General features: G+C 43.7%; 1 protein-coding gene across 1 annotated transcript; it reads right to left on the minus strand.

The window, feature by feature from the left end:
* Positions 1 to 4,492: 4,492 nt before the first annotated feature.
* On the minus strand, positions 4,493 to 14,515 carry LOC311242668 (proteinase-activated receptor 4-like). Its single transcript, XM_084331667.1, has 2 exons — positions 13,989 to 14,515; positions 4,493 to 6,514 (listed from the first exon to the last, which is right to left on the minus strand). The coding sequence occupies exons 1-2, from the start codon at positions 14,122 to 14,124 to the stop codon at positions 5,451 to 5,453; spliced, it is 1,200 nt and encodes a 399-aa protein (XP_084187793.1). The 5' UTR covers positions 14,125 to 14,515; the 3' UTR covers positions 4,493 to 5,450.
* Positions 14,516 to 16,431: the final 1,916 nt, after the last annotated feature.

Raw genomic sequence — 16,431 nt, forward strand, 5'->3', positions numbered from 1 at the left:
TCATTTCCGTTTGATAGCCTTTTGAAAAGCCCTCGTTTTCACGAAAAAATAATAAAGTTTCCATGATAATCGCCCAGTACTGTAATATTCTAGAACGTTGAAATTTTTTGGCCTATTTATGAATCGTTTTCAAATAAACGCTAGATTATCGATAGTATATGTGTACGTGTGCAAGCTGGTGCCGCGCGCTGAAAATAGATTCTCTCAGTTCCTGATCGCTCTTACAGTCAAACAGCCATATCACATTATAGGGGAAAAGCTTATATCTCCGTGAAAACGGGTCTGATTATCCTAAGACTGGTAAAATAGATTCCTTACCTGAGATCAGATGGTATCCAAATGGATTAATCCAATTCCCGATCGCCATTCCAAAAATCGATCATTTTATTGATCCCACGGGTATACTGTAAAACACATATTACAAGCTGTGCTGAGGGTCCAGAATGACTCTGATCGGCTCCGGTTACATGCGTGAGAAATAAAATGTGGATTCCGGAGTTTTTTTTTCTCATCCATTTTCATCGAGTCCAATCCAAAATGGTGCATTACCATCTGGGAGACGATAGGGGGCGCTTTGTCACATCTGAGCGCCTGGCGGGGCAAGATTACCAACGGTAGACTCGGTTGATGAAATATGAATTCAGATCGCTAATAAAAAAAATATCAGAGAATTCTCATGATGGGCATTCAACCCGCGGGCTGATATCCCGAGAAATCTCGTGATGGGCATTCAAAGTGTTAAGGGTAATGATAAAAATAGCGGGTGGCAAGTTTTACGCACATAAGCCAGAGCCGTGAAATAATAAAAAAAATGTGGCTATGGCTGGCGTGCAGAATGTAAAGCTATTACCCTAGCACCCTAGTATATGTGCTTTCATGTAGCGCGCTATGCGGCTGGTGTCACGGCTCAGCCTTTTTTATTGCATCGTATCTGGGGTGAGGTGTTGAGAGGGGTGGACAAATACCCCCCCCCGGATATAGTTATATCCTTTACGAAACTGATTGGCCGAGGGGTTGTGCCTTCAGTTTTCCCTGACGAGGGTGTTTCTCTCTCTCGTCACGGGGAGGGGGGGGGGGTTTCCCTGTTTCCCACACCAAATTAGTAGGTGGGACACAGGATTCCCCCGGCCATTTGAAGACGACACAGGCGCGTTTTCTTATTGGCCAAGAGACATGTCCGTGAGTTACAGGGCCTGTGCTACATTGTAAAGGAGGGGATGCAATGCAGTCGAGATTATTGGTTCTTCTGCTTTGCTCCCTACCAGTAGTGTATATTGGGCCGTTTTGAGTTTTCAGAGCCTCCTCAGAGAGTTTCAGAGCCTCCTCCGTAGAGAGTTTCAGAGCCTCCTCCTCAGGGAGTTTCAGAGCCTCCTCAGAGAGTTTCAGAACCTCCCTCTCAGTGAGAGAGCCTCCTCAGAGGAGCCTTCTCCTCAGAGAGTCTTAGTCTACTTAGTCCAATTGTTACATGAACCTTTTTCAATTGTTTTACTCACGTTGAGGTCTCCCTGGGAAAACCGCTGTCTTCCCCTCTTACATAAGGAGCAGAATTGACGTGTTTTTATTCCCAGGCTCGAGAGGCCATTGAAGACGTCACACGCGCATTTTCTTATTGGCCAAGGGACATGTCCGTGAGTTACAGGGCCTGTGCTACGGACCGCTGTCATTGTAAAGGATGGATGATGCAATGCAGTTGAGACTATTCGTCCTTCTGCTCTGCTCTCTAACAGTAGTGTATATTGGGCCGTTTTGTACTTAGTCCAATGTGTTACATGAACCTTTTTCAATTGTTTTACTCATGTTGAGGTCTCTCTGGGAAAACCGCTGTCTTCCCCTCTTACATAAAGAGCAGAATTGACGCAGTTGTTATTCCCAGGCTTGTCGTGTGAGGATCCGTGTCTGTGTCTTTTGTAGACCGGCTTCCTGCTGCTCGTCCCAGACAGCAAGGGGAAACATTGTGGGGTTCTTTCTTGTTAGAAATTCACCGTCACTGTTCTCGGGTTTTTTGCGAGCATACACGCTGTTTTATGAAATCAGCGTGTGGTCTTATGAGACCGATCAGCGCTGGCCAGGGTGTTTTTTCAATGATTGAATACGCTTTGTGGGACCGGCGCGCCTTGGTTGCCCAACATCATAAAAACGGCGTTTTTTATGCGGTCGGCTGGGAAGGAGATTTTTGTCTCTACCGAACGCCAGTGCAGTAGGTTAGACTCGAGGGCTCGCGTACATCTCCGGGGGGAAATGATGGAGTAGATCAAAACATTGGCAGGGAGGTCTCACGCCCGTTAGGCGCGTACTGACCATCTTGGTGGCGCCCTCTGTGATGTTTTGGATCGACACGAGTACCTACCCCCCTCTTAGGACTGGGGGCAGCGGCGTGACAAGGGCACAGGACTTGTCCTGGTCGCGCCGGACCGGATCAGTTTAACCCGTTGTCCGCCGGGGCGCAGACAAGTTCCTTGTACCGCGAAGGACCCTGAGCTTTTCCGGGGGGGAAATGCCAGGGCGGACCGGACGTCACAGGGGTTGATGTCATGAATGTGTGTGTCATATAGGTGCCACTACGAGTTGCCCTTAACAGTGGTGTGTTTGCACAATGTTAGGTGGGTTGGTCCTTCTCCATTCGTTTTCACCCCTCCCTCCCTGCTAAACCGGGGATGGGAGGGGGCTGTTGGGGAGGCTGCTTCTGTCAACTCCTCTATGCATCTCTATGTAGGTCCCGGTCCTCCAGGCCCAGGTCGGGCCTCCCCCTCATTGACCTGTGGCCTGGGTTAACCCTTTTTAAACCTGAAACGCTTGAACTGCATTGTATAACCTGTGTATACGCGCAGTTATGTTTCCGGGGTTTCTTAGTGGGTTAAGGGAGCAACCACTTTCTGTTAATAAACATAGGGGGGTGGTTGCCTCCCCGGTGTGTTGGTAGCAGAGTCCGACCCCGGCTGCCCGAGAGTATGCTCCTGCATCTTTCATGACGTCTGCCAATTGTGTCAAACTCTTTCTCTGAACCTCGACCCTGCGGGATTAATAAATTGGCTGGGTCAGGGTTCGTGGTGGAATCTGTTCGCTGGCGGAGTTGGCTAACTCCGACTCTGTGAGGTTCGTGACCCCATGAGATTGTGACATGGTGCACGGCATACCGAACACCCTTTCCGCCGGGATACTGTTCTTGCAGTAAGCCCTTTAGGCGCCTGTCTAGTCCGCAGTGCTCCGGGCGCAGGTCGAGTTCTGCTCTTGAGACCTGTCGACCTGGATTGAGGGATCAACCTCCTTGGAGGGTTGTCTCCCCGGCGCGCCAGCTGGCCCCATGACATTGTGGGGGGAAAGCCTCCTTGGGAGCGCTTCGGGGCGGCATGCCAGGGGTGAAGGGCCTTCACCTATTTTAGGCCCTGTCCGATACGCTGGCGATGTGGGGGGTGGTGTCACCAGTGACCGTCTGGTGGGGTCTCGATGCCGCGGCCTCGTTGACCTCACCAGGCCCCTTTTTCCAGGGGGTCCTAGCCCCCGGGATGTGGGCTGGGACCTCCTCCGCGCCCCGCTGCTACGGCCTTGCCACGGGGTTGGGTTTTTTTTACCCCGACCCCACGATGTTGGGGGCTGTGATGTTTTTTTTTTTCTTCATGTCCGTTCCCTGGTGGCGTGCGGGATGCGCGTCCGAGTAGTCGCGGGCCCTTCTATACGAAGGTAAGTCCCACGGTCTGCTCACCCTGTGCGTTTGAGGTGCTAAACCCTCTTCGCACAGTCAGGTCCGGTCTCCCTCCCGTCCCTCACTAGGGGGGGCTGGGGGGCCCGGATCCTCCCCGGATTCTGAAGGTTGTAGGGGACCTCAGCGGGTACATCTGTCGAGCTTTCCGCTCTGCTCCACTCTTGTGTTCCAATAGAGCAGAGCGCAAAGCCATAAATGAAATATAACAAAGGTTATCCTATAACCCTAGTTATATGAATTATGGCGAGCGCTCTGCTCTGACTCACTGAGGACCCCACGGTCTTCCGTTTCGGCGGTGAAAGACTGGGGAAGGAGCTGGTAGTATGGCCATGGCCCCGATTATGTATGAGTGGATGTGGGCGTGGCCAGGCAGGTGAGGAGCGTACATGTGGTTGAAAGTTTTCATGATAGCATATGATTAAAGGGACAGTTCCAATAGAGCAGAGCGCTCGCCATAATTCATATAACTAGGGTTATAGGATAACCTTCGGCATCATGTATCAAGTATAGAGGTTAATTTGAGTTGTTTGTATTGACCTGAATGTGGTTCTGGTTCTCCACCAAAAACATGCCTATATAAGGCAAACGTGTGGAAATGTTAAATATAAATGTTGTATACAATGCAAAGGAGTGTTTTGGTTTTGGCCTTTGAGTAACAACCTGTTTATAGTTCACTGCCACTATTTTACAAGTAGATTTTCTCTACCACTGCACAGAAACTAGGCATTTTCCTTCAAAAGTGGTTACCAGTGGTTACAGGCAGGCATATTGGAAGAAAGAAATACAAAAGCATCCAATCCATAAGTCAGTATAGTTTATTACTAACTACTATAAATCTCCATTGTGATCAAATCCAGTATACACAGTGGGTTGGATTTATAAGGAAATGGACATAATATCCTTGTGAGTACAGACTTCCAATTTTACTTCATTTGACATAACATCTTTCCTAGATATAGAAATACAAATAGTAATACTGTAATGTTACTTCATCTTTGGTAAAGATTCACTACACACATTCTAGCCTCCCCCCTCTCTCTCTCTCTCTCTCTCTCTCTCACCTCTCTCTCTCTCTCTCTCTCTCATGGAAACAGCAACGGTAACACTGATCATTCATGTCACGTCTGACACACGATTATTTTCACTTAGTCTTGTTTATATACAGAATCATTTTGATGTTCACAAATAATGTAAACCAGCATAGGAAATAGAGAAGACACGACACATACCACAAGGTCCAATGTCTTCCCTAGAATGTGTTCATTGGCTCACTTTTGTGTAAAGATTTTTTATTGACAGGTGTTTGGCTGGTGTTTAGAGAAACCAATCCCATAAGCAGGTCACTGGAATGATCCTTCTCTACTGCACAGTAGGAGCACATTGTTTGACCTACTGGATGAACCTACTGAACAGTAGGCTATAGTAGCCTCTGTCTGATTGTGTACTAGTTACTGAGGGATGTCAAACATGGCAACTGCATTTCCTACTTGCATCCATGGGCATGGACTGTTGCATGTATGTGGTGCTCTAAAGTGTGAGAAAGTCTCTTATTTGCTGGACCAAAAATGTCTGTGTATGGTCTGTTTGTACAAACTTTAGATGCAGGATTCCCATTCCATAACATACCAAACCTAACAGTAGGCTTTATATCCTATGTACGACCTGTCAAACCCACCAAGCTGACCCTGAAGCACTGCAGCGACTCAACAAAATACCTACATCGGTCCTGCTACGTCACATTGAAATAGCTTCACGCGGCATTCTCATCAAATGTCCCTTGTCGACTGGAGTTTGACAGCAAGGTGACCTTTGACTTTGTTTCTGAAGAAGAAGAATACGACACCTGGTTCCCTGAGGAAGAGGTTGTGTTCGAGGCACCTCGACAACACAGGGTGTTCCTGGCCTTTTCCCTGAATTCTTCTGACACGTAGTAGAAGATGAAGGGGTCGATGCAGCTGTTGAAAGTGCTAACCGCTAGGCTAACCATGTAGGGAAGGTAGAGGTCATCGTCATCGTCTATGGATGTGTCAGAGTAGGTCAGTATGAGGAGGATGTTGCTCGGGAGTAAACACACTACAAACACCACCATGACCAACACTGTGACTCTCACAGCATGGCTGTATCGCTTTCCCCCGGCCACCAGGGTCCGCAATATGGCCCCGTAACAAAACAAGATGACAAGGAAGGGGAGCAGGAAGCAAATGGTGAACATGGTAGCAAAGTAGGGTAGGAAGTAGTTATCCTGCACCTTTTCTGGGAGCGCATCATGACAGGTGGTTATCTGCAGCGTGTCCACCTTATATGACTGCTCAGAAACTAGCAGTGGTATCATGGCTGCTATCACCGCCGCCCACACCGCGAAGCTCATGCAGAGGGATGTTTGTTTGCTGCGTAATGTTTTTGCGCCAAAAGGGTGCACCAGCGCTATATAGCGGTCCAGAGCTATGAACGCAAGACACAGCACGGAGCCATACATGTTCCCATAAAACATCGCCATGACAACGCGACAAAAAGGCTCGCCAAAGACCCAGTCATTTCCCCTGAAGTGGTACACAATCCGGAAGGGCAGTACCAGCATGAGCATTAAGTCAGTGGTGGTCAAGTTGATGAGCAGGATCGTGGAGGGCAGTTTCTTGGTTCGGAACACGAGGACCCACAGTGCTAGCAGGTTAGCAGGCAGCCCAATGGTGAAGGTTATCAGGTAAAGGATGGGGATGTAAATAATGGTAGAAGGCGCCTGGATCTTTTGAAGCTGCGTGTCTTTTAATGTAGTGAAGTTACAAGGCGTCTGTATCAGCTTGAACGCCCGTAGCCCTGTAAAGAGAGTAGATACCAGACAATTAAGGCTGTAACAATTACATTATTCATGATTATTTCAGTAATGGCAAATTACTATTTTGTATCGATGCAAGAGGGACAGACATGTCAGAAAATAATTGTCCTTATTACTGACTGAGTTTATGAAGTTTTAGTTTTAAAGTTGAACCATGGTTCAAATGTAAGCTTTTACGATTTACAATTTAGTCAGCTTACATTTTAACCATGGTTAAAAAAAAATTATGTTTAACTTTCAACTTAATTTTAGTTTTTTAAACATCTACTTTTAAAACTATTAGAACTTCATCAGTAATAAGGACAATACCAGTGTTTTTGACATGTCTGTCCCTCTTGCATTGATACAAAATAGTATTTTGCCATTACTGAAACAATTATTAAAAAAAAATGCCAATTCGTCATCCGCCCTCATTTGTGATCGCCACGCCTCTTTTTTGGGGGAAAACAACTTAAAAGAGTAAAGAGGGGTTAGGTGGCGATTTGCTCACAAACTACAACTTCAGGACAAAACAAACAATATAAATCATGCTGGAGACTATCACGTCCCATAAATAGTCTCTTCGTTTTAGGTCACCCATTCACAAGTGTAATATTACATGATCAGGTATAGGCCGTACGGTGAAGGCTGAGAAGTGGCTAGAAAACGATTCTCGTTCCCACCTCGGTGGACTACACAATTTTCCCTCTGGGCTAAAGATCTATTGGTGTAGATTTAGGAGACCTTCTAAAGTTCGCAAAAAGGTTTCTAAACAATGTTATATGCATCTCACGTCCGTGTACAAGATTTTACACAGACACGGTGGGATAGATATCGATTAGAGATCGATTTGTGTCATAAATGTCATGATATATATCTGTATATCAGTATGTCGTGTATGTCATAAATGTCATGATGAATTGAAAATGGGGGACCCTGATGTAAACAAGACGAACGTCTTTCTCTGGTCTGCATCCCCCAATTGTGTGTATTGAGCCATACTGTATTGTACCCATTCTGCAATCTGTTAATAAAGTTTTCAATCAATCAAGATGTGGATACACTATTTGATGCTGTGCTGAGAGACAGTTTAACTGTGTTTTTGTTTACATAACTAGCATTCTAGTTTTCTTCAGATACTGTATGTCATCTAGTTTTATTGTTTACAGTGATGTTTACGTAGCTCTGCTAGTTCATAGTGATGTTTAAAGTAGGGGAGAACGGGGATGGTTGTCACACGGGTAGGTTGTCACATTCATTATATTTCGCTACCAAAAGGCGCTTTCTCCCATATTTTGGTATGGAAATGTCCAGAATTGAGATCAGAGCTCACCTACATAGTCTTCTTTGGAGTAAGACAGCTGAACTTTAGGTGAGAGGACTTTTTGTGTTTTTTATGTGGAATTGTAAATATTCAGCTCCTCTGTATTTTTCTTCTAGGCTTTTACACAATTGGTTTATAATGAAACAATTGTTACCCTTAAAAGGTGTGAAGGGAAAGCTATAGTTTAGATTGTTGTTGGCTAACTAACACATTTTTTGATGGTTGTTAGCCTTGATACTAGCAAGACATTCCAGTTGGGGTTGGTCGTCACATTTTCTTTGGGGTTGGTTGTCACATGTGACAAGCACATGACAGTGCTTTAATGAGCCCAACTTGGAAGTGATGGATGAGCTGAGGACAGACCGAGCAGAGCCCAATGCACCCCAGCCCACCTACCAAGCCTAGTACATCCCAGCCTAGACTACCTACCAAGCCTAGTACATCCCAGCCTAGACCATCTGCCAAGCCTAGTACATCCCAGCATAGACCACCTGCCAAGCCTAGTACATCCCAGTGTACTCCACCAAGCTGGAAATGGCAGCCAGCAAGAAGAAGAAACAGAAAAGAAAGAGCCAGGAGGAGTCTTCATCAGATGAAGATGATTGTTTTTGTTTGGTTTGTATGGAAACGTTCTCCAACAGCCATTTAGGGGAGGTATGGGAGAAGTGTTGGATGTGCAACCAGTTGGCACACAAGCTCTGCTTAGTTGGAGTGCCCGCCCCAGACCCTACTTTTTCCATCACTGTAACTCAGATAGTGAATGAGTGTAGCCTAGTTGTGTTGGCTATTATTGTTAGGCCTATTTAGTTTGTTCTTATTTTGTTATAGGATGGCCTAAAGATGTCTTTCCTGTTTATGTTCATGTTAAGATGCATTGAGTTATGTATTTGTCAACTTGTCAATGCAATTCAACTTTCAAATTTAGTTCTTCCTTCTTGCCTTCTTTTTAAGATGTTTCCCATTAAAACACATAGTGACATCCAACCCCATAGTGTGTGACAACCTGATGATGGGGTTGGTTGTCACAATGTGTCAGAGTGTCTTTGATAGGTAATTTCCTCTTTGTTACAATATGTTAGAAAATTAGAGGGATACACATTTCAAGCCAACATCTTAAGCTTCAGTTTAATGTAGGAATGACCATTGAAAGATGTTTTGATGATGAGCAATTCACACTAGAGTAAAAAGTGTGACAACCATCCCTGTTCTCCCCTGTTAGCTTTCAGAACCAATGCTTGTGTTACCCTCCCCTCTTCCTCCCCCCACACACACTAGGTCCTAGATGGCAAACTTATTAGAGTTTACAGTGCATGAAAGTAGAGTCACAACCCCAATAGATCCCAATAAGTGCTGAACACACATTGGTGCCAAGGGCTGATGACACCTAAGCCTAGCTACACTAATATGACAAATAGACTATTTGATGCTGTGCTGAGAGACAGTTTAGTTTTTGTTTACATAACTAATTCTAGTTTTCTTCAGATACTGTATGCCATCTAGGACCTAGTGTGTGTGGGGGGAGGAAGAGGTGAGGGTAACACAAGCATTGAGGGAAACACAAGCACAGCATCAAATAGTGTATCCACATCTTGATTGATTGATTGAAAACTGTATTAACTCTTTCAGTGCCACTCACGAGATTTCTCGTGTTTTTTTATAGGTGGTTGCTAGCCACTCACGAGATTTCTCAGATTATTTTTTTTTTTTTGCGATCTGAAAAATTATTGCATCACCCGAGCCTACCCGAGTATTGCCGAGCTGCGCCGGTGATCACTGTGGAAAAAAGCGCCCCCTGTCGTCTCCCAGATGACATAAGTGATTTTGGAATGGACTCAATGAAAATGAATGGGGAAAAAAATCCGGTACTCCACATTTTCCAGTTCACTGATCCAGCCGGGGTTACTAGAGTTCATTCTGGAGCCTCAGATCCCCGCGGATCATGGAGATCCACTGTGTCGCGTTGGATCCATACACGTATCGATTTTTTCGAATGGTGATCAGGAATTGGAATATACCAGTTGGATACCATCTGATGTCAGGTAAGGACTCTATGTTATCAGTGGTAGGATAATCAGAGTAAGTTTGATGAAGTTATAAGCTGTTTTGTGAAATGTCTTCTTTCGGTTTCAATGTAAAACTCCGAGAGGAAATCAACGAGGCGATTATCCGCGCGCGGCCGTAATGTGCGTGCGTGCACGTATAATATTGATCATCTAGCGTTTATTTGAAAACGATTCATAAAAAGGCCGACGAATATCAACGTTGTGGAATATTCCACTAAAAGACGATTTTCATAGAATGCTCCAGAATGAGCTGTTTTTTATATCAAAACGGGGGCTTTTCTAACTGCTCTGAAACGGCAACGACGCGATAAAAAAACAATCTGCCTTCACAGCACTGTCTGGAAAATAGTCTTTGATAATGCGATGGGCAGATTAGACACATAGCCATAATTTAAAACATAGATTAGGCGATATTAACGTTAACATTGGCGCGGATGGTGGCATTCAAGCGGTAAAATGGAAAACCAGGCGTGGCACTGAAAGAGTTAACAGATTGCAGAATGGGTACAATACAGTACGGCTCAATACACACAATTGTTAAGGGGATGCAGACCAGAGAAAGACTTTCGTCTTGTTTGCATCAGGGTCCCCCATTTTCAATTCATCATGACATTTATGACATACACGACATACAGATATACAGATATACAGATATAATGACATTTATGACACAAATCGACTTCTAAACAATGTTTGTATGTCTCCGCAATGGTATGATTCTGGCCTGGTAGGTTAAGCCACCGTTCGACACAGTTTCTATATCTATCCCACCGTGTCTGTGTAAAATCTTGTACACGTTCTTTCTGAACGGACGTGAGATGCATATTACATTGTTTAGAAATTTTTTTGCGAACTTTAGAAGGTGTTTTTTGTCCATTGTCGTCCTCTTCTGATATAACGTTACTCTGTGGATGTAATATATTGTCGCCCGATGGCCGTATCCTCGCAACAAAGAGAGCTGCTATTGGTCGAGCGCAAGATATGTGACCGAACTCGCACCAATTACGTCAAATAAAACTATGCTACGTGACTACGTGACCAAGTATCCGTTAGCAAAGAAAGATCTAGTCCTGACTTTAAAATTATGATTGCGCAAAATGGGCAGGATTGTAAATGGAGAACTTTTTATTCCTAAATCTACACCAATATATCTTTCACCCAGAGTAAAAATTGCATGGTCCGCCGAGGTGGGAACGGGATGAAACGATACAGCCTTCACCTTACGGCCTAATATGGAAATGGGGAAATCTCCTGCAGCTAAATAAGGAAATACTATTATATTATATTTAATATTAATAAATATATAGGGAAGATTGAAGGGGCTTGGCTAAAAATGGATCAAACGTAACCTTTCACAATAGCACAAATGCTCAATGGCGGCCAGTGTTGGAAAATCATTGCTTACATGTAGGACCACACATATTGTACATATTGAAGGGTCCTTATGGGTTCTGTTATATGGGCAAAACAAGAAGGGAATTGAGAATTCCCAGCATAAGAGGAACATTAGGAATAAAGATGAGAGGTCTCCTGAGTTTGGAGCCTACAGTTCATGGGTGAAGCTGTTAGACCACTGTTAATGGGTGGAGATAAGGAGAAGAAACTGGGGGCTTAGATGAGGAAATACTGTTTTTTATGAATACAGGGTAGTATATGTATTTGTATTTTCCATGAAGGTTATGCACATGATGAGTCTACATATGTATGTACAGTACATGCATTTGCTCATTGTTAGTGTGTAGATCAATTGTCTGGTTGATGCAATAACAGAATGTAATATATTTTTTAACTACTATTTTCTTACCAGTATTTATCTTTTGATGATGTGGTTTTGACGTATATGTATTTGTATTTTCTATGGAGGTTCTGCATATGATGAGTGTCCATATTATGTGCATACATGCAATTCCAATTGTTAGTATGTAAATCAATCGATTACTTAACTAGTTACTGCAATAACAGAATGTGATTACTTACATTTTCTTACTATTACTATTTTCTTCTTACTTTTTTTTCTTTTTTTTTTTGATATTTTTTGCACAAATCTCTCCAATATTCAACACATATCTTTCCACATCACAATATGCAACGTCCAAGATTTGCCTTTTTCTTTTTTTGTAAGAACATACAAAACATGTAAAAGACTCATACAAATACATTAAAAACTGACATGGAAATTAAAAAAAGACTTACGAAAAAAAATACTATACATTGTGCATATATATCCCTGATGCACATACTTTACATGTAGACCGATCTACCTGCGAGCAGGTATGTGCTGCATCTTCTATCGGGATGCCATCCTTCTCCATATTGCATGTGAGAGAATGCGTCTCAGATATATGTAGGTGTGCATGAGAGCATGCATGCATGTGTGACTATTTTCTTCTTACTAATAATGGGTCTGTGAGGATTTAGTTTGGATGATTTGTATCAGCCGATTGTTAATCACAGACAAGTTCCTGGCTTAATATGGGTCACACCCACAAATGTCTTAGTAGCGGTGAGGAAAGCCTAACAAAGCCTATAAAAGTATTACAGACTATTAAAAGTGCTGACGACTTCATTGGCTAAAGTAATTGCTTGACTTAAACTTGATGCACTAACACAACAAATGTTTCAAACAATGTAACATTCTACTGTTTTTATTCAGTCCAAGTACAATAGTGATAAATTGACCTACAGTGCTTCCATGTATCTGAAGATATATTTCATTGTAAAAATTATATAAACCCAGAATCACCACCTTTGACTGTAATGCCATGTACACTCTTCTCCCCTTTTTATAGACACACTGTGTGCAAACATTTACCCCAAATGATAGCATGGTATTTTAGCCAAATAAGGTGTGAGGTATCATTTATGTGGTGTAAAGATACAGTACCTTTGCAGATACAGAGGAAGTGTATGGGAGTGGTTAAGCAGCAAAAAATATCAAATATTTCAGTAAAAGGGAAATCATATAAGAAAGATACATTTTTTATATTGGGAGAGGCCAAAGTAAAACATTTAAACAAAGCGCAATACCAACACGACATTACATATTCTACCTTTAAAGTGGTATGTGTCCAGTCTAAAACGTCTTCTGCTATCACCACTGCCCTGCTTTCTTGCAAAACCACGCAGGATGCAGTATTCCTCCTTTAATTGGTCATTTCCACTGCAGATGAAATCTCTTTACAACTTAATTCTGAAGTCTGAGGATTCCTTTAGAACCCAAGTGTTAAAGCTACACTGACTGCTTTTAAAATGAGGACCATGTAGACTCAACCACCGAATGAACATTCTTATTGAGTGTAATTTGTATGTCCAGCTCTAGCATAACCCAATGTGTCAAAACAAGAAGGGAATTGCAATAACGGCACATGGGTTTGGTTATGTGGCATTTCTACTGCTTGTACTGTAGCTAGTGTGACAGTCGAGTACCGGTATATGCAATGGGCCTATGCTTGTTTCATTTCTCTGGTGGTGCCATGATATTGCTACAAATAATGATTGACTGTGGGAAGCTTTAGGGCACCTAGTTTAGACTCTCAGTTCCTTCTGGTGCCTGTGTTGCTCAGGGTCCTTGCCTGTGCATGCACGCACAGCTTCAATCAGTCTGACATGGAATGTCATCCAGCGTAGCCTGGTGATCTTTTACTGTTTACCTCCCTAAATGCAGAGCTCAACAATCATTCTTGCTAATGACATGATTGATGGGTAATAGCTTGAACATAACAGCCAGCTGCGTAAAAGAAACTACCACATTCCTCTAAAATGAACTGCATATCAGAGATAAAGGCGGTTCATAAAATGACAGGAAACTGAAAAATGATAAGCTACCCCTTTCTCTCTCTCTCTCCCACTTCTTTCTTCTTCTCTCACCATCTTTCTGTTTTTTCCCTCACACACATACATAGAGGTACACTTACAGTAGATACACACACGCAAACAAACAATAATACAGAGATACACAAAGAGACACACACGCGCGCGCGCACGCACGCACGCACGCACGCACGCACACACACACACACACACACGATCTGACTCAGAGTAGAAACAACAAACTGAAAAGTAATGAAAAGAAGAGAAGAGAGGACTTACTTGTCGCCATCCCAGAGCATTCCTCCACTGGATTGGCGCATTTGGCGGGAGATCCACTGAAGAGCGTGGAAAGAAACACCAGCAAAATCAGATTCCTGGCAGGACGGGAGACGAACATAGTCCTGGAGAGGCCCATTGTATGTTCTTCCCACTGTAAAAGCAGCAAACTACAGCTGAAGGGCAATCATCCCACAAGAAGAGGGTGCTGCTCTCTCTCTCTCTCTCTCTCTCTCTCTCTCTCTCTCTCTCTCTCTCTCTCTCTCTCTCTCTCTCTCTCTCTCTCTCTCTCTCTCTCTCTCAGGGGACTGGGGGTGTCCAGACGAACCAAATCAACAGGAGGATTCGCATCCGTTGACAACCTTTTTGTTTTGAGAGTCTGTTCCTGAAGGTCAGCTCAGAATGATAACGCAGTGTAGAGCAGTGGCTTCAGTGATGCTGCTGAAGGTCCGTCTGCTGAGTCTTCTTGGTGCACTCAGCAGCATCTCCACCTCGACACACCGACAGTGCTCAGCGCTCGGTCATGTGTTCCTCTCCGCTAATGGGGTCCAGCTGTGAGGTTTATGGAATGTGTGTGTGTGTGTGTGTGTGTGTGACATTGTCCCTACCACACCGTGATTCATATGGACGGCGAAAGTATCTTGTGTTAATTTTTTCCACACTTTGTGAAACAGGATGCGTGCCCATGAGGCATGACCTCTGGGGGCCATGGTAAAGCATGCATAATGGCCCTGCCTCTTCCTGGGACGGGTGTCCACTCATACACTGAGTGACCTCTCTTCATAAGTGTTCCCGATCTCTCTGGTATTATCTATTCCGTCATCTAACTCTTTTCATTTTCACAAGTTGTCTGTCTGTCTGTCTGTCTGTCTGTCTGTCTGTCTGTCTGTCTGTCTGTCTGTGTGTGTGTGTGTCTCTCTCTCTCTCTCTCTCTCTCTCTCTCTCTCTCTCTCTCTCTCTCTCTCTCTCTCTCTCTCTCTCTCTCTCTCTCTCTCTCTCTCTCTCTCTCTCTCTGACTACCCCCTACACACAAGAGCACATATACCAGGGCACTAGATAAGCACATTTCCTGTACCCCATAGCAGAAATTGCCTGCGAGGAAAAGAATGTGGTTTCTAAAACAAAGCAGCTCCTCTATTCCATGTCCTCCATCTCATACAAAGAAACACAGGCATTCTATAGACGGTTTCACTTCTTGTCAGTTATTGATATTAGCAATCACTGCAACATGAAGTAAACTTGGGTCTATTTAGAATGTTTATATTGTCAAGTAGAAGCCGTCTAAACATAGAACAGCAAATAATGCTGAGTGTCTGCATTTGGCATAGGCAAACATATTGACATGCTCAGGCTATGGCCTTGAAAGGAGATCAACGACGAGACGATGGCGGCCTACAATGTTTTGTCCTCATCCTCAGTCTCTTCCTGCAAAACCACCGCCCCATCCGACATGGTGATAACTTAGTGAACTGCAATTTTGTTATTGTACTAATGGGCTCGTTCATGAGGACTGCCAACAACAGACAGGAGAACCTCTCAGAAAAGAATTATGGCTAGCGGATGCAAAGGAAGTGCGCATGTGGGTTTCTACAGTACCATATCTTCGAACCCGATCAGGACATTGCACATTCTAGCCGTTTTCCTGTTGCTTTTGGGAAACCTTTTTTTTTTTTTCTCTCTCTCTCTCTCTCTCTCTCATGTGAGCTTTTGTACGGATGAGGACACTTGGTACATTTTTATTTAATCTCGAAGGATCATTGAGAGCAAGCTCTCATTTACAATGAGAAATACAAAACGTAATAAATACGAAAAAAGAAAACAATATAGGAACAGAAAGTAAATCAATTAAACATTTTAAATAATTAAAAACAACTGCAGACTATGGTGAAGTGGTTTGCGATGAACATTGTTACTCAGCTGAAAGAGTTGTACCCTTCCTGTTGACTTGTCGTACAGAACTTGTAAGTCACTTTGGATGAAAGCGTCAGCTAAATTACTAAATGTAATGTAATGTTTGCTATTATCGATTTATACTGACCAATAGATACTAATGAATTGCGTTTTAAAGTGCATTGCAAAACAATCCATGTTTCTGGGGCACAGAAGCTAAGAGCAGATTTTCCTAATTCAGTGCAAACTCTAGGAACCTTAACACTTTCTGCGCCAAAAACGGGTTTCAAGTTCATGCGAATTCTGCCAGATCACGGCGTACGACGTTATTTTGATCATATTTCATATTTTTGCCATGGTATTCATATTTCACTCACGGAGCCTTGTCTGATGCTGTGGGACTCAGCACAACTCTGCAACGCTTCAATACTGCCACCTGGTGGATGATCGGCAAGTTGCCAACCCGGATATGCCTGTTGGATTTCGGTGCGTCTCCTAAATCCGTCCGGCCACTCGCATATCATCCCAGGACTCTAGCCACACACTGTGGATATGG

The sequence above is a fragment of the Notolepis coatsorum genome (genome assembly GCF_963971535.1).
Source record: "Notolepis coatsorum genome assembly, chromosome: 16".
Classification (NCBI taxonomy): domain Eukaryota; kingdom Metazoa; phylum Chordata; class Actinopteri; order Aulopiformes; family Paralepididae; genus Notolepis; species Notolepis coatsorum.

Coding starts and splice junctions, on each gene's coding strand:
- LOC311242668 (XM_084331667.1), bottom strand. CDS start 14,124: ATGGGCCTCTCCAGGACTATGTTCGTCTCCCGTCCTGCCAGGAATCTG. Junction 6,515..13,988: donor ATGCTCTGGGATGGCGACAA/GTAAGTCCTCTC, acceptor CTCTCTTTACAG/GGCTACGGGCGTTCAAGCTG.